The following is a 23,113-nucleotide window of genomic DNA, read 5'->3' on the forward strand; positions in this document are numbered from 1 at the left end:
GGGAATCACAGAATCACAGAATGGCCAGGGTTGGAAGGGACCTCAAGGATCACGAATCTCCAACCCCCCGCCACATGCAGGCCCACCAGCCTCCCCATTTAATACTAGACCAGGCTGCCCAGGGCTCCATCCAATCTGGCCTTGAACACCTCTAGGGATGGGGCATCCACAGCCTCTCTGGACAGCCTGTTCCAGCACCTCACCACTCTCTCTGTAAAGCATTTCCCCCTGACATCCAACCTAAATCTCCCCTCCCTCAACTTAAAACCATTTCCTATTTCCCATTTTTGAAGGGCGCTTGTGAACGGGAGGGGGATGGGCTGGACAGTAGCTACCATTTTTTTCTGGGGTACGTCTACAAGCAAACGGCCAGCTGTGTGTGTGAGCTCAGTTCGTGGGGAGAGGAGAGTGACCGTGAAGACAAGTGCAGCTTATAGTCCCACTAAGCGTGAAAAATCATGTCTAGCTACTCCTGCTGTCCTTCTGTTGGAGATCGAGGTGATTAGTCCACTGGATCCATCAGCACACACCCATTTACACAAAACAAAATGCGTTATGGGTAAGGTTTGCCTTTCCCGAAATACAGAAATTCTTCCTGACTTCTAAGAATGGATCATGCCTTTCTACCTGGAAAACCTGGTAAACAGCAGTGAAGATGTGTTTGTTTTCCTTGCTTGATCCTGAAGGGCAAACAACTCCCTCTTCCATATTATACTGTGATTCAGGTGGCTTCTTAGATTAATAGAATTAATTTATCCATAACATCATGTGTCACATTGATATGCACAGTTCTGAAAGGGGGAGAAGTGCAAAGTCTATTTCTTAGTTTCTTTTACATTTCTGTGAACCTTTTTTCCTTGTTTGTTTTCCTGTATCTCGTACCTCTCTAGAACAGGTATAATACTTGCATATGATAATTCCTGAAAGTGAACATAACTGTGTGTATGTGTAAAACAATTTCTCTTGTTCCACAGGTGAGCTTTAGTCCTCAAGACAATGCACAGATTTGTGTTACTGGAAATGGCTTTTTTAAACTCTTTAAATACAGTGAAGGAACTTTGAAGCAGACAAATTTACAAAAGGGAGAGCCACAAAACTACTTGTGCCATGCCTGGCTGTCTGAGGAGGAAATTATATGTGGCACTGCCACAGGCAAACTTTTCCTCTTTGAAACTGGAGAGCTGCTCTGGCAGAGAGATGTAGAATACAGAAAACCACCCAAGGAACTAGAAGAAGGTGCACGAGCAAAACATTATGAGAGGTAAATCTTTGCAGAATACTAGTGCATGAAGACTTGTTGCAGGCCATTCTCTTCTTTCTTGTCCAGTTCATGAACAGTTTATAACATTTTTGATGCTGCTAATAAACATTTTTGTTTTGTCTCTTTTATTCTGAAGACTTTATACATTTCTTGCTTGCAGCTGTTCTGATATCTCTGGTGAACCAACCTCTGAAGACAATGGTTCACTACAGGATTCTCTGCCTCAAATATCTGCAGTTGTAGCTTATTCCAAAGGCTTTGCATGTTCATCTAGCCCAGGAGTGGTTCTTCTGTTTGAGAAGACCTAACAAGAAGGAAGTCTACGAGGAGAGTCAAGAAATCTGGGTAGGGGAAAAAAAAGCTTTTGCAAGCAATTACAAAGCAGAGGCCTGTTTTTGTGGGCAGGAGGGCTGCTTCTGATCCAATTATTAATACTAATTCTTAGCACAACATTGAAGTCCATTATAAGCATGAGCTAAGTGTTGTAAAAAGGAAGGGATTTGCCAGAGCTCACACTGAAATTCAATGACAGATGAACTTTTGCAAGGTAGCTCTGCATGTACCTTTATGTGAAATATGGTTGCTGATGTTGCTAAGCTTCTGGAAACCTTTAAGAAACTTGTATTTATGGAGGCACTGGAGCTAAGAAATAGGCTACATCAGTTATGAAAAACTAGACTGATTGTTTGCTTTTTTTCAAGGCAATGCATCTTTCCCTTCAAATATTTATTGTGGCTTTAGCAAGACATATGCACTCTTAAGTAATCTAGTAAGATTTCTAATTGTCCCATAGGAGCTGTGTGTATTGACTTATTATGGTATCAAGATAAGGGCATTTTACTCTAATCTGGTCAAGCCTTTACATTCTGGGTCTAAAAGGTCATATCTTTCCTACGTATCAGATCCTAGAATTTAGAAAAGGGAATCAAAATCCTTTTTGTTTGTGGACACTTAGTAAGTCTTCATCAACTTCCAAACCTTTTACACGAGAAATTTAAATCTCTTTTAACAGTGTTCTACTGTCAGCCAGCTTAGTAGATTATTCCTCAAATCTACAAGATAAGAGACTTTCTGCCAGGCACGTATACGTGTATATATGGTTTGCATGTGCCTGCCTCCAACTCATGGATTTGAGAGGTGGGTCTTGGAATCCACTGGCTGATTGGACACATGAACACATGAGCTCAGGTCTAGAAGAGGAGGAGTTTATGAGTCGTTGATGATGTAGCTCATGGTCTGTTGACCAGCAATCTTTTGTGAATAGGATGCCACTAATTCAGGTATTATCAACCTGAATGATGCAGTACAAATAATGGTTATTCTGAGATCACAATTTCCAGGCAGTTTTTTTTCTATCACTTTCTACATTTTTGGTTAATGTCTTTTTGATACCAATTTGTTTTTTAACTCAAGTGCTTAAGATTACTGCTGAAATATCCTCTGATGCTCAGATGTTAAAGGCACGTTTAGGTTATCTCAAATGCCATTCCCTGCCTGGCAGTACTTTTATGCTATTTGCTATCCAAGTATTCTTATTGATACTGCATATATACTTATTAAGGTGGTATTTCAGCAAAAGTGTGTGTGTGTGTGTGAGTGCAAGAATACCAACTACTAGGACACGGAGACCTGAAATACCCCATTGGATGCATTTCTTGTGCAGCTTCCTCAGGACCTGTTCACCACTGTGCCAAAGCTGTTCAGAAGACAGGACATTACATGTATATGCTTCAGCCCTTCTGAGGAAGTCATGGTTGTTAGCACAACTAAAAATCAGCTTTACATGTTTACTATGCCCTCCACAGATTATTTGAAGGTGAGTGCAATCTTTACACATTCCACAACCAATTTATCCAGTAGGGGATGTGTTGTAGTGGCACAGACCCTTCAGTGTCGCCTTCTGTGATGTGTTCTCCTGAAATTTATCAGCTAGGCTCTGAACCATTGAAACACATCTATGAAGTGCTCTGTATGCTTCTCTGAGTGCTGTATTTCTGTATTTCAGTAGCCTCTTGTGGAAACATCTCTCTATATGCACACAAGATGCTATTCAGTGTCAGAGTGATAAAGGATACTGCTAAGACTATTTAAGGATGCATGTCACTATCAGACCACTTAAGTAAGGTTTTAACTGATGCATTTTTAGTGTAATTGTAGTAGTTTATGCTATACTGTAAGATGCAGAAACTAACATCATAGTAAAGCTGAAACAGCCTTGGGAAGCTAATGTGATACTAAAATTATAGTTCCTGAAGTTCTAGTTAGAAGTGAAACCTTTTTGTGAAGAACAAACATCATAAAAAGCATTCCTAATACAAGGGCAGGAGTTGAATGTGTAATGAAATTGACTTGTACAAAGTTAAATACTAACCTGCATAAAGTAATATTAAAAAGATCTCTATAGGAAAGGGTTTTGCAGTTATGGAATCTTTTTCTGCACGCATTCTATAATTGCATCAGTGCTTCATATCCAGCATGGAATAGTTAAATGTCCTGATTAATTTGCTCATTATTCAGCACGTAATTATTTTTAAATATCTGTCAGACCAGATGATCTTAACTGAGTCCTTTCAGGTCCAGTTTTATTTATTTATCTAACTTGCATTCATTTTGACACCTCCAATTATGATCTGCTTTCACTGGTGTATGAGATCTGTGGTGCTTTCATATTCCCTGCAGCACTTTTCCTGATAATTAATTATAATGTTAAAATGATTCTAATGCTGTTATGTTTCAAGGATGTTCAGGCAGAAGCAGTGACAGGAGGAAGTGGCTTCCTCAAACCTATTTGATTACTGAACACAAAGAGTTATAATAGATTTCTTACCTGATTTACTGCCCACAGGGAAACGTTGTTTTTTTTTTTAATGTTATCATTTTTCTCAGGAAGAATCAAGTCATTTTGAATATCTACATTTCCCATTACATTCTGCTTCAATCACGGGTCTGGACGTCTGTATTCGGAGACCCATTGTTGCTACTTGTTCCCTGGACAAATCTGTTCGTGTCTGGAATTACAAGACAAAGTAAAGAGTTGTTTTTGTTATTACCTCCTGCTTTTTCATATATTGTGTTTAGCAGTCAACAGCACCAATTTCATGTGAATAACAGAGTTGTTTTGATAAAAGTCTTATGTGGTGTGGGATAGGAATGGTCTTATTGACATGCTTTGGGAAGTATGGATATGTGGTGCCTTTAAAATGTAATGCCAATAGTCCAGAATGTTTTCTATTATTCAAGGCTTGTGGTAAACTTGTAATGTGTTTTGGAAAAAGAATCTCCAGGAACATTCACAGGGAGTTCGCACTATTCCATTCTGCACAATGGTTTTCTCTTTCAGCACTTTGGAGCTGTATAAGGAGTTCTGGGAGGAAGCATACGCAGTAGCACTTCACCCCACTGGCCTTTTCTGTTTAGTTGGGTTTTCTGACAAACTACGATTTATAAGTGTGCTATATGAGGACATGCATGTTTTCAAGGATTTTCCTGTGAGAGAGTGTAGAGAGGTAAGGAATGATTCAAGCATAAGACTGGGGAGCAGAGTGGGGAAAAACAACAGAAGATAACATCCTGTCTAACAGATCCTAGTGGGATTTAGGATATAAAAACAAAGAGAACGTTTCCAACTATTGGAAAATAAGCCTGGAATGATGTTTAACTGTGGGCCTGGGAACCATTGAAGGAGTTTGGTCGGAAATACCAGAGGACTGAATTTTATAGGGGAAAGCACCAACTATGAAAGTGGTAAAAGGCTGATTACGTCATGCAGCTTTCTTCTTGTATAGTGTTCAGATATTAGATAACGTCATTGGAATTCATTGCATGACTTTTTATATCCACTGCATCTACACTAATGCGTGGATATTTTCTTTTTGTAGTGCTCGTTCAGTAATGGAGGACATCTTTTCGCTGCAGTTAATGGAAATGTGATTCAAATTTACTCCTGTACCACCTTTGAGAATATTAATAATTTAAAAGGACATAGCGGGAAGGTTAGTAAACAAATCCTAAGCAGTACAACTCATTAAGGTATGAGTTCTTAAGATGCATTTAGAATAGGTAAAGTACAATCTTTGATCAGAAATGGACTCCAAAATTAGTGCTACAAATACAAAAGTCAGTTTTCCTACTTAGTGTATATGTGCACCACATAAATCTGTAGAGTCTGTCCTTGTGTTGAAGAATGATTTGCAGATAGCTGAACCAGGAAAAGTATTCCAATAAGGGAGTATAAAAATAAAATGAACTGCTTTGAAAATTATAGAAATGAGCTTTTTTTGTCAGTGTGATCATAAGGTAATTTGAAATGTTGTTGTTGTTGTTTTTAATGCTGAAATGGAATTAGCTGAAAAACATCAAAGTTATTTTAAGAAAAACCTAGAAATGTGATTCCAAAGTAGTTGTGGATTTACCATTAAAGTAACTTGCATGTTGTCTCCCTCGCATGTTTTGCGTTTGCCAGGTATGTGCAGTTAAATGGAGTGCAGATGATTCAAAATGTTTCTCCTGTGACACACACGGTGCTGTCTATGAGTGGAACTTATCAACAGGTAAAAGGGAGATGGAGTGCGTGCTCACATCCTGCATCTACAGCAGCATTGCCCTGCATTCTGATTCCAAAGTCATCTTTGCTGTTGGATCAGACCAAACTCTCAAAGAAATTTCCGAGTCTTCGGTGAGCTAACTTGTGCTGTGGGATTTTGCTAAGTTCTTTAGGGAGGGTAGTAATGCTTTGGTTTTCACAGAATCACAGAATCACAGAACTGTAGGGGTTGGAAGGGACCTCTAGAGATCATCGAGACCAACCCCCCTCCCAAAGCAGGTTCCCTACACCAGGTTCTTATCATACATGGAACCCATTCTTGATTGCTACAGTATTTGCTGACGTGTTCTTATGTCCTTCACCATGAAACTTGAGATTTTGTTGTGGTCTTTATCTTTCTAATTTTACTTTGATTTACCTCAAAATCTTCTAATCCAGCAAACTAACTTTGCAATATTGTATCAGATCTTTTGCTGAAACATTAGTTCCAGTATTGGATATACGTCTGTAGACTACGGGGGGTTTTGGTTTGGTTTGGTTGTTTCTTTTTCTGTTAAGAACAATGCTAAATTGAATGTAATAAGCATTTCATTATTCGGAAGAGATTGACTTGTGGCTTAAAATTTTAAGACTGCACATGTATAAAGTTCAGTACTATCATTAATGATTTTACTCCTATAGACATGTAGATTCTCCTAACTGCTTTCTTTGCTGCAGGCAGCAATATGACAACTGCTCATGCAGTAAGTAATTAAATAGCTTTGGGAAACTTAACGCAATGTGGTGGTAACTTTTCTTTGTGGTTTGGTTTTTTTTAGATCCAGCATGAAGTGCCTGCCTTGGATGTTGTTTATACTGCAGTAGCTGTTTCTCATTCTGGTGACATGATATTTGTTGGTACATCTCTGGGGACAGTACGAGCTATGAAGTACCCGTTACCTTTGTGCAGGGAGTTCAATGAGTATCAAGCCCATGCAGGTGCTGTTACAAAGGTAACACAGAATACTTCTTTGCCATGCCAGTTATACTCATCTCATTTAGCACCAATTCTCCTTCCCCTTTCATAGCATAATATGTTCTAACTAATGTTGGGCGTACTTGTGGAAAGTGAAGATTAGAGAATTCACAGAAGTCTTGTCTTAAGAAATAGGCATTACTAGACAAACAGGTTTTAGGTTTAAAAAAAAAAAGTGAAGGATTAAGTCGTGAAGTAGTCCTCAGTGGCTTGCACCAGGATACACAACAAGGCATATTCCTGATGGAGAACTTTGTTATATCTCTTTCTGGAAAGAGGAAGATAAAACTATGCGGGCTTGGAAATCTGTTGTGAGAATGGAAGGAGGAACGAGATACATGCATTAAGTGATTTGCTGCCAGGGTAAACAAGAGATTGCAATATCCAGTCTGATAATTCTAGTGTTTCTAGAGGGCTACTGAAGAACGTATGAAAGATGGGGAAATGGTGAGTGGAAGCTCCAAGCATGAAATATTTCAGTACACTTTTGGGAACCCATGTGTTCTGCCTTCTTAAAACTGCTGATGATTTTGGTGTTTTAAAATATCACTGTCAAATACAGCACCTTGACTTGGAGCTGCATGGTCCAACATTAGGTTACATACTAGGCAATTACTAGAACCGTACTTTCACTTCACTCACAAGCTGTGTCAGCTCCCAGGTACTCTATGCCAAGCTATGCAGTCAGAGGAGGTCTGGACTGCAGTTATTACTAGATATTTCTCAGTGAGCTTTTTATGCAAATTCAAGAGAAAGATTTAACCACCTGATGCTCAAGAAACTGCTCAGAGAAAAGAGGCTTAGGACCTTTGGAATTTTCATATGAATTGCCTGTCTGTGCTATAACTATCTAGAAGGTCTTGTCTGTTCCAGGTTTTTAAAATCTTTCTACAGCTTAGAGAAGTGGATCCAGTGTCTTCACAAGTTCCTCTGGATCTTCATTCCCTTCTGATGTTTTCTGAACCTGGGTGGAGAGGATGTTGGGCTATGTTAATACTTCCACTGTAGACTGTGGTAGAAATGACAGGGAATAAGTGGGTGGGAAGCAAAATGTGATGTGAGATCAAACAATGTCGCTGTTCTTCCTTGTCTCTATTATCGTTCCACTGTCTCTCCCTTCTAAGATATCTGTATCAAATGATGACCTATTTTTGCTGACCGCCTCAGAGGATGGCTCTATATTCTTCTGGAAAGTATATAGTAAGAAAGGAAAGATACTGAAAAGGGAAAAGGAATTTGAATATGCTGAGGAGGTGTTGATCATGAAATCCGATATAGAAGAGAAGGTAGGAGGAGCAACCTGTGCATATGAACCATAAGATTCCTAGTTTGCAGTTTGTGAATTACACTTGCAAGATGTTTGCAACTAAGTGTACCTGTATGGCCCTTTGTCTAAGAGAACTTGCATGGCTTTCTTCATAAGAGGAGGCTACAGCAAGTAGCCGAGTGTTAACATGCAAACAGCACTGTATGAACAGCAAATGCAGAAAAGAGGTTTGACATTTCTCTAATACCTTCTCCAGTCACTTGTAGACAGTTTTAATGTGGTGGAGAATCAACTGCTTTTTTATATACCATCTTGTAAAATAACAAAGGAAACTTGCTTCTGAAGCTTAATAGTCTGTCTTGGTGAAAATTCTCTACGTCTGTCTTTCAGAAATAATTAAAGCATCCTTAACAAACTGTTGCTAATGGGAAATAATCTCTCTGTTAAAAGTATCTTCTCATCCATGTCCTAATAGAATCGGGCAATGCTAGACCTGCAGATTCGTGTGTCAGAGCTACAGACAGAAAACGATTACCAGTTACGTCTCAAGGACATGAGTTGTAGTGAAAAAATAAAGGAATTAGAAGAGACTTTCACTCAGGAACTAGAATCCCTTAAAAACAAACACCAGGTATGATTCTTACTGCAGTAACAAATACTAAGTCTTTCCCTTTTGAGTTCAGTTCAAGCTTGCATTATGTATGTATAAATGCCACGAGGCATCTGAAGAGTGCAACATTCCTTTCCAACAAAGATGTTCCTGATATTTGTAAAGCAAGAACCTATTATTTAAGTCAGCTATCTTATAAATGCTGAGGGGAAGCAAGAGGCTACCTGGGAGAAAACAGTTTCAGCAATAACTTTTGCCTGTGTCCAAGGATCAGTAAGATCTATCACCTGTGGGTAGAAGTGGGACTGTGCCTTAAAAGCTCTCTCACATGCAACTTGTACCTCCTACGGTTGTTCATTTTACTGCCTTATTCTTTATGCTTTGGCTGCTTAGCACTTTTAAGAACACTCAGTGATGTGTCTTGTATGCTTTTTGAAAACAGAATTAAACTATATCCTCTGGATTTCTCCTGTTCATATATTTGGTTTGTTTCATATATTGGTTTCTCTGTGGTCATGAGGGAGGGCTTCACTAAAAGACAAAAGCCATAATAATTTCTCCCAGTGTCTTTCTTATATGTGCCTACTAATTCTGTTCTGTCTATCCAGTGCATACACCACACAGTTGATCTGTAATTTTCAGGATCCTATTTAGAGTTAGAATGGAGATGATGCAATAGCAATTTCACTGTCAGTCAAATGGCTTGAGGTGAGAGATTACATATCATATATGCCATGATTCAATTCTATTATCTTCAATAATACATTTTACAACAAATATTATCTGATCCTCGTGATTTGCTAGCATTTATTTTGTTGAGTTGTACATAGCTTGAGCTTCAGAAAGTATATCAGTTTGTCTCCTTATAAAGTAGGATTCCAGACAGAAAGCTTGCTGAGGTACTTGTCAGTTTTGTTATTCTATGGTCTTGTTATTAAAGTGCTCCTTTTATAACTTTCTTGTCTGTTGCCTCTGCCAATGTTCTGATGAGCTCCTGATCTTGTTTTTTTTTTGAGAAATTTAATTACTGATTTTGAAGTTTTATTCAAGTTGTTCCTTAGGCTCTCAGGCTTTTCTCATTGTTCTTTTGCATTAGCCAGAGTTTAAACTTCTCTATTTTTCCTCATTTTTATATAGCTTAACCTTTAAGAAGGTCACCTGTTCACATCTTGTATATTCATTCCTTTAACTGCATTTTACCTGTGCCAGTTTTCTTCTGCATTTCTTTAGGTCTTTTCAGAATTGTTATTTTCTTAGCTGAAACTTCTTTAGGCTGGTTGATTATAGGCTTGCAAGCAAATGCTTTTGAAGGTGAATAAAACTTCTACTCAGGCAAGTTGTAGTTCCTCTATGAGGATCAGTATGTATTAAGATGAAACAAAAGAACAATTTTGGCACATTTGGGGCTAACTTTCCTAATTGTTGTGTCCAGTAGGCAAATGGAGTATTTCTGTTTAAGCAAAAGCCATATAGTTCTTATGAGAAGAACGTATTTAAAAAAAATAAAATGTACCTGTGGTGGTTCCCTCCAAATTTTCTGGGAATTTTCTCACTCATCTTTTTCCAGTTCTTTGTGTCTTTTTAGAAGATTAAGTAATTTACAGTGGTAGTAGAACATGCAAGCAAATGGCATTCAAACCTTGCTTTTGCCTAGTTTTGTCATTCCATGCAAATGCCAGTGCTTTAGGACTTCAAATTGATCCAAGTGAGCAGCTTGGATTTTGATATCTGGACAACAATTTGCAGAACTACGTATTCTCCTCAAGCAGGCACACACAAAAAAGTGGAGGCTTTTGTGACTCTCAAACTTTTCTTGTTAGCTTAGGATTATACAACGCCCTGTATTATATGAACTCCATTTGCAACTTTTCTTCAGCTTTCCTTAGTATTGTAATTTTTCATGGTGAATCTCTGGGACAACTCAGCTTAATAATACATGGCATGCTTTTTTAGTGAGAGACTTCAAACATCATTTTGTTGTGTATGTGTTCCCCACCCTTGGCAAAAATACAAAAGATTTAGACTGCTTTGCTTATTTTTAAGTCTTTTGGGTTTTTTGTTTATGTTGTTTGTTGTTTTTTTTTCCTCCCAGATTTTACAGGCAGAGAAAGACAATCAGGAAATGCAACACCAGCTTCAAGTATCTGAGCTGATGAATAAACATGCCAAGGAAATGCGAGACCTAGGTTAGACTATAATAAGCTTTTGTAACTAGAATCTTCAGGAAATGCATTAAATTATGTTGTGTATGTGTTCATCACCACGTGCAAGAACACAAAGAATTGGGACCTGCAAGTAATGTGATGAACAGGGATTATCAGAGTGCAGGGTAAAAGGAAAGAGGCACGTATGTCATATAGGTAGAGTAGAACGAAAGTTTGTCTAAACTGCACGTGTGACCAGAAGAATGTGCACATGGGCATTTTATCTTAGATGTTCTGTTTCTGAGATTAGAAATTTCCTCAGTTATTGCTCACTGTACAAGACTTGTGATGCTTTACTGTTCAACAACCAGGCTAATTAGTGTACAGTGTGTACAACATGGAAATACCTGGATCCCAGATTCTTAATCAAGGTAAAACAGAAATACAGCAAATTAGTACCAAATATCAAGTCCACTCTGTAACAGTTGTGCTTATACATTTCTGTCACGGCTGGCATTCTCAGGGGAATGTCTAGATTGACTGCTATTCATTTTTTGTAATGGTAGACTAGGGGATTTTGGTGCAGGTTTGGACTTACTCAAGCTGAAACATTTTTTTCTGTTGCATTCTGCAGGGATACAACAGAATATTCAGAGGCACAACTGAGAAAGGTGAACGGCAATTTTAGAGCAGGCTTTATTAGCGAAGTGATAAACAGTAAAAGGAAGAGCAAGAAACCCAAGAGATGATTTTCTGATGTAGAATTTTGTATGGCCATAGAGCCTAAAACCCCTGCATATCTGACAAGGAAAGTGATGAGTTGCTTGTAGTATAATTTATTGCAACCAACTGCCAAAAAGACAGTAGAAAATAAAGACACTGATAATAGTAGAAGGATAGGATATGCCTCTCTTTTCTATGAGTTTTATCAGTTCCATATGTTTCCTGTTTCCAGAATCAGACAGTAACCAGAAACTGTTGATGGAAAATGAGAAATACCAGGAGCTGCAAGTAAACTCCCAAAGGATGCAAGAGGAATATGAGAAACAACTGCACAATTTGCAGGAAAGCAAAAACAGGGCTCTAGAAGAGCTAACAGATTATTATGAGGAGAAACTTAATGAGAAATCTCTTCTGTTGGAGGAGGTATGAAACCTGATTGGCAGTTTGAATTATTGACTATTTTTATTTCCAGCTGGAATGAAATATTCCCTAGAGGAGGGATAGTTGGCACTCTCCACACAATTCCTAATCTGCCTGTAACCTTGCGGAGGGGGGGGAGATATATCAACAGATAGAATAGTAATGAAGAAAACCCTAACTGAGTTACCAGCTTTTTTGAACTTCATACATTCAGTAACTGGCTGAGAAGAATGTCCTTGGATATTCTCAGCTTTACCTCTGTTTCCTACCTCCAAGAATTCCTTTTTATTAACGTGGGTTAGAAGTTACTGCAGTTGGATAAAGATTAAATCACCTTGTTCTAGTGAAGAGATGAAGCTGGTGAATTCTATGGCTCCTGCTTAATGAAATCACCAACGTCATCAAGTCCCTGAGGTCCCTGCTTGCATAGTTTGAGCAGGAAAAAAGGAATACCTGAGTACTTAAGTGAAACTCCAGCACCTGGAGGTCAAAGACTCAGCCAAATAGGGCAAATATATCAGCATCTGACTGATGCTGATATAACTAACGTCACTAAATCCCGTAAGTGTTACTGTTTGCATCCCTGTGATGCAACACCAATTTGGGAAGAATGTCAGGAAAGAACGTGAGAAGAAAGTAATACAGAGACTGATGCAAAGCTGAGTGTTTACTGTCCTTAATGCAGCAGAAACAGCAATTTAGAAAGGACTTCTCAAGTGTTACTCAGGTTTGCATTTGCTGTTGTGAGAACAAGTTTGCTAATTTGGCTAGGTTTTCAGATATATACATTTTTGATTTATTTTGTAGTCATCTTAACATTAAGCATCTAAATCTTAAGATTTTTTGGTGTTTATCTTAACAGTTTTTAAAGTGACTTTAATCCCCTCAGAACTTGTTAGCTTGAATGCTATTGCTGCAATTGAAGCTGAAGAGTCCACCAAGTATAAGCCCTCCCAGGAGAAATACAGTTACAGATAAAGAATCCTCCTCTTCCTTATTGGCCATCTATTGTTGCCTTCTCTAATGTTTGCTTTTGCTAACTGCAGGCAGAGGAGGATATGAGGCAGCAGCTGCAAGCACATGAAGAAATTAAGAAACAGATGGAAGAAGATGAAGACCGAGAAATCCAGGATATCAAAATTAAATACGAGAGATGGCTCATAGAAGAAAAGGAATCAAATCTGCAACTGAAAGGAGAAATAGGAGTCATGAATAAAAGGGTATCTCTTATCTGTAATAGGATTGTGTCTGCACATGGAGACCTGTTGCCAGGGACTGAATGTGTTTAATGATGTGTCAAGACCAATTAACATATTTTGTAAATATTTAGATTTTCATATGAGAACAGTTGCTCCTTCTTATATCCGTCTGAATATTTCAGAATATTTGATCAGAAGAAGCAGTGCAATGATTGAATGCTGATACCCCTAGAGATGGCTTATAGAGCAGGTGTGCTGTTATTAGTACACTTCCTCTACTGTCCATAGTTTCAAATCATAAACAATAATATTGTTCATCCTAAGGAGGGAAACAAATGAACTTTTTAATTTTTCTAAGATCTGATATGTTACTATATTAGAAACACTTGTATCACTTCTTTTAATGCTGTACACGTATTTTGTACCTATCAACATTTTCTACTGTTCTTACTCCTAGAGTTTTGAAGTAGGCATAGAAACTTTAGCTCTTTGACTAGCTGGAAATTACATTTTCCTGAAGATATAGAGGTTCTCTGACTGCATAACATCTTTTATCTTGGTACTGTGAATCCGTTCTTATGCCTTTTAGACACTGGGAATACCTTTGTGGGTGTTCAGAGTTTCTCCAGCTCCATTTCCCAGTTCTGACCTTCTTGGCTTTGCAGGACTTAGCAGTAAGGCAGGGATTTCAAGAATATGAATCAGGCACCCCATCAGCCTACTTTTGTCATCATTAGAGATGTGTGACCAATGATCACCTTGTATAAGGGAGGCTGAAAGTAATTTTCCATGACTTGAGCGTTATTTGAAGCTGACACTTAGGCATAATATTCACACACTTTCTGCTTCTGAATTCCAGTTCCTCACTGTAGGACAGCTCATTTTTTCATTGCTTTCAAGATTCAGACTATTATGGATCAATATTATGGAGATTTCTCACACATTTCAGAAATCAATTTCAATCAAGTTAATTAATTTGCAACTACTTTCTCCTAATCAACATGAAATTGGAGCTGCTTTGTTCTTTTTTATATGTTAATCTGCTCTCCTCACCTCCTTCTTGCTTTTAAAGAACATCTGCTAAGATCATTTTCTCTGCACATGGTTTGTAACTCTTCATCTTTTGGTGAAATGTGCCTCTATGATTTCTCAAAGCCCATCTTAATTCTCACTGTTTTCCCAACAATATGTCCATCTGTCCTTCAGTTGTTTACTTTTTCTAGATGGCTCAGAACATTAAATGTCTTTCATAAAATGATTAAAATCCTGTTATCTATTAATCTGGTACCCTTCATCCTGCAGTGTCTATAAGGTATCTTAGAGAGTATGATGGTTGAGTGATGAACAACTTGTAATTTTCTTGTTTGCCTCTCTAGTTGAACAGCCTACAGAAGGAGCTCAAAGAACGAAACAGTGACATTGAGGAAATGAAGCTGGAACAGCAGAATCTGGAAGGTGTAATTAAGTCATTGGAGAAGGACATCTCAATGCTGAACACAAACATCGAAAAGAGAACTAACACTATTCAGGAAAAGGTGAGAAACTGAACAATTGGCTGAGATCATTGTCTCCCTCCCTTAATTTAAACAAGTAATTATTTTAGTAGTATGGTGTTGTGTTAACATAATGTGCAGGAAACTCAGTTTTAACTTCAAGAATTTGCAAAGTCTTTAGTTTGCTACCTTAGCGTTTTAAGCTTTCCTTCAGAAACTCAATATAGGGTGTTGAGTTTCTCATCCCCCATTCCTGAGTTTGTAGGATTATCCATAATCTCTGCATTATTTACCCCCCTGCTTCCCACCCAGTATGAGTGAGATTTGTGACTAAGGTCTAGACTTCCACTAGATATGTGACTGCTGTTTTTGCCCATGCCGTATTCACACCTCATCTTAAGGATCTTTGAGAGCGCTGGGTCTGATTCAAGTTTCTGTATGTATTTCTCGCAGGAGAAGCATATATACGACCTAAAAAATAAAAACCAGGAATTGGAAAAGTTCAAGTTTGTACTGGATCACAGATTAGAGCAGTTTAGAAAGCAAATAGAATCACGTGAAAATGATATCAAAATAATGAAGGAGCAGATCCATGAGGTGAGTAACACCATAATTAGGCCTCTGCTACTAAACCCTTTGGCTGAATATGAGGATCACCAGGCCAGTCTCACGGAGATCCCTCTGTTTGTTCCTTGACTTCTTTCTAAGACACATAACATTAACTCAATAGCTTTACAGCTAATAAAAATACTTTGCCACAGTAGGTATTTAATTTTGCATCACATACTGCCAGTGACCAATACTGTTAAGTTTCTGTTTCAGTGTTTTATTCAAAACTGAGTAATGTAATGTTTTCTTTAAAATAAATGTCATCCTTGTATGGTTGCCCTGCACATACTTCGTAAAGTTTGCAAGACACTGCCTTTGCTGATCTGGAGGAAGAGCAAGAGAATTCCTCTCAAAATGTTGCAGACTTATGCAAAGAAAACCAAATTTAGGAATTAGATTAATCAACTAATCCATGGAAACTTTCCCTGTGTTCATAATTAGCTTGCAGCAAGTTCACTTAGGCAAGTGAATATCACACTAAGATTATATCACCTATTCGTGATATAATCTTAGTGTGACCTATCCATTGCTAATCACTGACCTGTTTGCTTTCATACATCTATTTATTCAGAATGAAAGCCTTTAAATAAATGTAAGCTAATGAATATCTTATGTGCATGTCACACTCGCATGAGGAAAGCTCTATCCTCTCTTCTGGTCATCTTCTCATGTCAGTAAATGCTGTGGCATCCTTCGTGCTTTTTTTGCCCATTTTTCTACATCATCACAGTTTTTTTGTGCATTTGTTTCTTTCTAGTATCATATGGTTCTTGTTGTTGCACTTACTCTTTCCGGTATTGATAATTTTCCACCTAACTCGTTTTTATTCAGATAGAAAAGTACAGCCCTGGCTCAAATCAAGGAAATCAAAAGGCATCACATCACTTAAATCTGTAATTTGAAAGGGATCCGTATATCCGTTTTTTTCCTCTTTTTTCTGTATTCTGGCAGAGGGCAGTGTTGTTCCAAAATTGATTTGTTTTGTACGCAATTCAACCTGAAGGGGGATCTACTCTCTCAAGTCTGTATTTCCAGCCCCTGATTTTTCCTGTTATGTGTTGTTTTTTTCCACAATGTGTCCACTTAATCTTGATGTCCTCCCTTTGCTTCCTTTCAGATGGAGAGGGAACTGGAACAACTCCACAAGGAGAACACACAGTTGGAACTAAATATCACACAAACGCAACAAAAATTAAAAGCAACCGATAAGGAGTTGCACAAAGAGAGGCAGAAGGTATGGGGTACAGCCACTGTGCAGCGTTCCCAGTGATCCACAGTCCTGGATAATGAAGTTTGTGAGGGTGTAACACTGCAGAAGCATTAATGTGAGCAAAGAGGTCCTTTGGGGGTGCTGCGTACAAAGATGAGAAAACAGGAGAGTCTATAAATTGGGGGACAAAGGCAGAAAACTTCTAAGTCTGTAATCAAACTAGCAAGTTGATATTAAAAAATTTCAGTTAGTTATACCCAAGTTCAATCAACACATTCTCCCAGATTTAACAGCACAGTGAGGCAGATGCCTAACCACAGGTGTTTTTAATAAAGTATTTTTAAACAACTAAGTTTAAGTATATATTAGCTTTCACCTTTTCTGCTAGATTTTCTAGAAGATTGCATGTATCAGAGCCTACTGTGATGTATCTACATTATTATTACAGAAGCAAAATATGGAAGCTCTCATCAAACGATTCAAAATGGATCTTCATAATTGTGTGGGCTTCATTCAGGATTATAAAAAACTGAAGGCTGGGATCCGTGAGCTCTACACCAAGTATGTACAGCAATTGGAAATGGTGAGTTAGAGACTTTGCCTTCTCCTTGCAGATAAATATCTACGATAGCGTATTTACTGAGGCAAAACTTTGTGCTCTCTCAGGTAGAGATGGAAGAGGTAGACACAGATTTGCAGCAGGAGTACATGAGACAAAGAGAATATCTTGAGAGGAATTTAGCAGCTCTAAAGAAGAGGGTGGTGAAGGATCAGCAAATCCACCAAGCTGCTTACACGCACATCATGCAGGTAACAAGCCTTTTCTTTTGCTAAAGGGAAGAAGGAAGGCATTGCACAAAAGAGACCTCAATCACCATACTGATATTAATTCTTAGAACTTTAAAATAGTTTTGGTTTGCTTCCTTGCCAGGAGCTATTACGGCTTTCAAGTGCTTCTATTCAAGGATAATATTCATTGAGCTACGAATGCCATACAATTTTCTGGACAGAAAGAGCAAGATCTCCAATGCCAGAAATTGCTGATGTTTTGCAGATATTTTTGTTTGTCTGCCATTTCCCACTTTTAAAGGAGATAGGCTAAATACTGTAACGCGATAGAAAGTACAGCAATAGTAGCAGGGTGGCACAATCCTAGACTGTAGCAAATGTGAACAAGCCCAAATGCAGCAGCCATAGACACAGAAACAAAAGAAGAAAAACTGCTTACCTTTGAAAGACCTCCAGTAGGCAGGGATCTCCAGAGAGGTACTTTCACCTCCACTGCCAACCCTTAAATGAGATCTGGCAAGGAGTGGATCTTGGCTTCACCCCTTCTGGTTAATTGCATGCACCTGAGCTCCCCTGGGTTGGCCCTGCCTTCCCACCAGGTGCTCAGTCACTGTTTCAGGTTGTGACTTAGCATTTCCACTGCATAGGGCATCTCTGCTACCTGATTTTTTTTTAAAGTAATTAATGGACTTACTTTATTTCAAACAGTATTTTTAATTGCTGCCATTGTCATTTTGCACCTTAGAACCAAGCTGCACTTACTATGTGGCATTGTTTAGGAAGTAATTTTGGAGAAAGAAAAAATATTGCCTTTATTTCGTCACATAAGTCCATTCCTACTGGTCTGAATTCAGAAGGGCTTTCAGCTGTTCTCATCCAGATTTTCCAAGGAAGCTCAGAAACACAGTTATGCCAATTCATATCAAGATCTCTTGCTCAGAATCCTTGCTCCTCACAAAGCAAGATAAACTTATGATGGCTGAGGCCAAAGATCTAGTTTGTTTTCATCTGGAAATGAGAGGATATGGAGCCCCACAACGAACATCCTGGGAGGACAGCACTTTCACAGTCTCTTCTTACCATAGTCTCCTTCTGCTCAGTCAGCATTTCCTTTTCCCCTCACTTTTCTTCATTGTTACTTTATTACGCTTCCTCGGGATCTCTAAACCTCAGTCCTCACCTAAGTCATCTGCATATTGTTATTATCCATAGTGCCTCTTCAGGCCCGTGCAGCAGCAGTTTTCTTCCTTGGCCTTATTTTATTTTTTCACTCCTGTGAATTTGATGTTTCCTTTTGGCACAAAACAATATGGCTTCAGAAAAGGACCTGAAGAATTTTCCTGCAAGAATAGGGTGACAGATGGTGCTTATAATGATAATACTCAATGTCTTGGACCAGTAAGCCTAACATGAAATGATGATTAAAACTAAATTAATAAAACATCTGGAAGATGAAGATATCAAAGATTCTAACCAGCTTTTTCTTTAAAGAAAGAGCAGTTCTCTGAAGTCTAGTAGATTAATGAGAATTTACAGCCAGGAGGAATTATCATGGTCTTCCAGTCCATCACAGGAGACTTTTAAAACTAGTTTAAACAAACTTTTGTCAGAGCTTGCTTTGAACAAGCAAATGACATCTTGATGGCCTTCTAGCTCTGTATTTCTATATTCCTCAGTTGTGCTTACATTTTCAGAGCTATGCATTCCTCTTTGAGTGACTGTTCGTAGGTATATTCCATTAATAACTGCTGCAACAGATGATTAGAACTGCCAAGATAATTTTAACTGTTCTTACCAACTGCCTGTTGTTGGACTGTTAGTTTTCCCTCCAACCTCCTGTATTTGTAATGACTTCTTTGATCACGTGGACACATAAGAACAGACATACTGAAAAATCTTGAAGTAACACTGCTTGAGCTGGAGTATTTGGAGGATCATCTTTTCCATCATGTGTCATCCCTGTCTCTGACAGTCAGCACTGCAAGGACTCACTAGGCTGTAGGTTGTGTCCAAATATCATATGCAGTTGTTTCTGGTGCTCTCATCCTCCATGCACTTGATCAATCCCTTTTCTGAAGCAATCTCTCTTTTGCTGCAACATCCTATGACAAAGAGTTTTGCAATGAGCATTTATTTTAATCCACCTCATGATCATTTTGATGTAGTACAATCTTCCAGTTAGAATGCAAAGATTGAATTAAAAGCTAAATCTGTCTGGATAGCCTGCCTCTTCAGAAGAATATTACCAGTGTTAACCAACAGCCTTTTTAGCACCCAACAAGCCAAACAAGACATTTTGAAGTAGCTGGAATTAATTCACACAGAATACTATGTATTTTGCTAAGAAGTCAACAGTAACATCTTAACTGATAGCAGCATCAAGTTCTGGGCTAAATATATAGCAGTTAAATTTCATCTGCATTTTAAGACTTGAATTAAACGAATCAGAGTCTAAAAAATATTATGGGTTCAGATCAGGCTGCATAAGCTCACCTACTCATCCCGCATTTATTGTCCAACAGAACCCCTTGGAAGAACAACTGTTGTTGCTAAAGTTCAAGCTTTAACAAATTTCACAATCTGTCTCTGAATACTTCACTGTCTTTCTACAAGTAAAATGTAGAATTCCATTCTTGTTGAGTTAGAAAATAAATATTTAATTAGTGGTTCTCCTGTTTCTGAATCATGAGCAACAGTTTTATCATCCTTCACTACTATTAGCCCATATTGCCTTTAATGAAGACTTTGAAGCTGTCAATATAGTGTGTAAAAGAAAACCATATTACATTAAGTTGTACTTTTACAACACCTTCAGTGAGATGCTTTGTGGTAGGCTGTTAAAAAAAAATAGAGGGTTAAACTTTTATAGGTTGAAAGCTGATTGAAAAAAAAGAACAAAGAACTGATTAAAGAAAGAACAAAAATACATGGACAACTTTCCCTCATAACAAAACATTAGCAATAGGTGTCTTAAGTTTCCATATGCTTTATGTATTTCTTAATAATGTGGAAAGGGAGTTGGAAAGTGATGCCAGTTGGAACTAATGAAAAGGTCTTTGAAGATCCGCAAGGAGATAATGATAATTTAAGTGAATAGATACGTGGTGTAAAAGTGAAAAGCAAAATAATGCAGACTGAAGGGAGAAATGGGAATTGTACATCTTAATTCTGAATTAATTAGATCAATCCTAGAGCATTCTCAAGCTTCTCTGTGGAACTGCAATGAAGATGATGTCTCAGAATGCATCTGCAGTCAGAAAAGCAAAACAAATATTAGCTTCTTGAGCTTATGTGATTAAAATTGTGCCACATTTTATTTCAGATCTACTATAGCCTTATCTGAAACATGTAAAGTACTGATTTCTCTAGCTCCACAAGCGTACAGTACCTTCTGCTTGTTACACTGACTTTACACTGTCCAGTTTCCTTCCCAAGTACACGTTGCTGAGCCAGATAGTACCTGTGCTTTTCCTCATGAAGTATATTGGTTTTGCAGGAAAATGTGAGTCTGATTAGGGAAATTAATGACTTGCGACAAGAACTGACAGTGGCTCATACCCAGGTACATGACCTCCAGTCAGCACTAAGATTAACTAAGAAGAAACAAGCAATTCAAGACACGGGTGAGTAATGCTTCATTTGTGTCTGCATACTGCCTGAGTTTATTCCACAAGCCCTCCTTGACCTTAGTGAACAATTCTGTTACTATCTCTGTATTGTTCCAGTTTGTCTGCCTGACAGTACCTATAACATTGTTGTGGTGAACACTGCAAAATATTACTGTCTAACTGTACTCCTTCAGTCCTGAAAGATCTCTTTCTTTGCTTATTTCAAAGAATTGTGAGCTAGACCTTTACTCTGTCCTCTCTGTTTTATCTTCTAGCTCCCTCCAATGAAATGCTGTCAAGCCCAGCTGTATTAAGGTTGAATGCACAGAAGGAAAATGAGAAAATCATAGAAATGCAGCTGCTTGAAATCCAACATCTACGAGACCAAATTCAAGAAAAGGGGCAAGGCCTTGAAGCTCAGCCTCTGTTACATGGAATGTTTCCTAAGCTGAATCTGGAAAGAAGCCACAAGGCACATCAACACTGACCTGGCTCAAGGACACCTTATGTTGTTATATTCTCCTGGCAAGCTCAGAAATCCAACAGCATAGATTAGACTTGCATTAACACTAGAAGTATTCCTGTAGCACTCACTGCTCAGGACACAAGACACCAACCTTTCTTCCCTCCTTCTTTCCTGCCCTTTCCATGAGTACCTACCTCTCACTTAAGAGTGTATGTTCTGATGTTCTGAAGTCTTTCTGCTGCCAGAGAGCCAAGAGAAAAAAATAAATACATTTGTGTTAGAGCAAGATTGATCTTTGTGCCTTCATGCTTGGGCAGTCACACACCCCTCTCTTTAAAAAATAATGTGTCCTAGTTGAGAATTGCTAGTCAACTCTGTAAACTCATCTGCTAGAATTCTAATTTGATGTCATTGTGCTGCAAAAACAATATCATCCTTCATTTTTCCAGAACTGGCTTGCCTATATCCATACAAAGGACTGTCTGTACTTCAGACAGATGTCACTGCTATTCCAAGGAAGTATCCAGTCACCGACTGAAAATCAGCTACCTTGTGAAAGCAGTCTTTGGCTAGTGATCAAGCATTCCTAGCTGGAGCCATGCTCAAGCCCCTGCCTCATTTTGAGAGATGTGTTGTTCCATTACAATCATTTCAGCAAGACTCCAAAATCTGCAATAAAGTCCAAATCTTATGTCATAATTCATATATTAATTAAATAAATTCATTTTTGCTTTTTTTTTTTTTTTCCCAACATCTGCAGTCACTTTAGTTCAAGTTTGCAGTGAAATTTTCCTAAAATGTTACTTTTCAAAATATTTACATATAGGAAAAAAATAAGGACTCCTTTCTTCGGTAATCAGGGAAAAAAGAAAATTTTCCTTTTTGGGTCTCAGTGTATGATACATATCTGCCTCACTGAGGAACACTGCACAGGTATCAGAAGTCTGTAGTTACTTTATGAGCGTAGAAACTATATGGTGTTGTAACAGCCAGTACGTTGCTGTTTCTGTTTCCTATCCTGAATTGTAGAGAAGTGACAAATGCTTTCTAAATACTAATGATAATATTACACTGAAGATCATAGTGTCAAGGCTGGATAACACATAACCTCTAAAGATACTAAACTCTTTTCCACTATGGTAAAACAGATGGTTCTCCATGAGCTCCCATGACCCAGGATGCTTTAGTTGCATGCTTTGTCCTCGAATGTGGAATAAAGTTTCTTTAGCCTTGCTTCTCTCATTTTGCAGCTTTAACTGTATGAAGTGTAAGTCTGACAGGAACAAGTTATGATGGAATTGGTCTATTAACGTGCTAGCTTAACACCCTTTCTGCCGCCCCCAATCCCCATAATCATCTTGATACTTCCTGTACAGAAAGAGGATGTAATTAATGTAATTAGCAAATATTTTAGAAACCAGTTCCCTCTTAAATTTTCAGAACACACCCATTTTAATTTGCTTGACTCTCATGTGGTATAATTTTCCCCTCATTTTGTCAGAATAGATTGAGTGGTAGAAGCCACTGCTTTAATAGATGTGGTTTAGAGAAATAGAATCAATCTTTTTGGAAAAGAAGAACCTTGTCCTCATAAGAGAAAGAAGCATATTCAGGTGAAGAATGATTTCTAAGTTGTGATTAACATGCTTAAAAGTACAACTATGTGTCACTCTCGTTAGAAAGATGTCATTTTAAAGATAATCCAAAGCCCACTAGATGAAGCCCAGGTAAGTAGCTGGCAGACTGAGTTCAAGAA

The 23,113-nt window shown here is 38.2% G+C and overlaps 1 protein-coding gene and 1 long non-coding RNA gene across 2 annotated transcripts; one reads left to right on the forward strand and one right to left on the reverse strand.

The window, feature by feature from the left end:
* Nucleotides 1-218: 218 nt before the first annotated feature.
* CFAP57 (cilia and flagella associated protein 57) lies at nucleotides 219-22,119 on the forward strand. The gene is given in 21 exon segments (XM_010716225.3): nucleotides 219-1,261; nucleotides 1,422-1,566; nucleotides 1,568-1,606; nucleotides 2,925-3,077; nucleotides 4,148-4,287; nucleotides 4,602-4,767; nucleotides 5,140-5,253; nucleotides 5,724-5,936; nucleotides 6,623-6,796; nucleotides 7,944-8,105; nucleotides 8,562-8,717; nucleotides 10,789-10,882; nucleotides 11,796-11,986; nucleotides 13,030-13,203; nucleotides 14,559-14,717; nucleotides 15,129-15,272; nucleotides 16,402-16,518; nucleotides 16,943-17,077; nucleotides 17,161-17,304; nucleotides 20,780-20,906; nucleotides 21,167-22,119. Coding segments are annotated over 21 exon segments (3,276 nt in total). The 5' UTR covers nucleotides 219-944; the 3' UTR covers nucleotides 21,379-22,119.
* Nucleotides 4,183-17,906, reverse strand: LOC109369350. Its single transcript, XR_002118315.1, has 3 exons — nucleotides 17,723-17,906; nucleotides 15,066-15,146; nucleotides 4,183-4,269 (listed from the first exon to the last, which is right to left on the reverse strand). It is a non-coding gene; the product is annotated as an uncharacterized LOC109369350 (long non-coding RNA).
* Nucleotides 22,120-23,113: the final 994 nt, after the last annotated feature.

The sequence above is a fragment of the Meleagris gallopavo genome, chromosome 10 (assembly GCF_000146605.3).
Source record: "Meleagris gallopavo isolate NT-WF06-2002-E0010 breed Aviagen turkey brand Nicholas breeding stock chromosome 10, Turkey_5.1, whole genome shotgun sequence".
In the NCBI taxonomy this organism is placed as follows: Eukaryota; Metazoa; Chordata; class Aves; order Galliformes; family Phasianidae; genus Meleagris; species Meleagris gallopavo.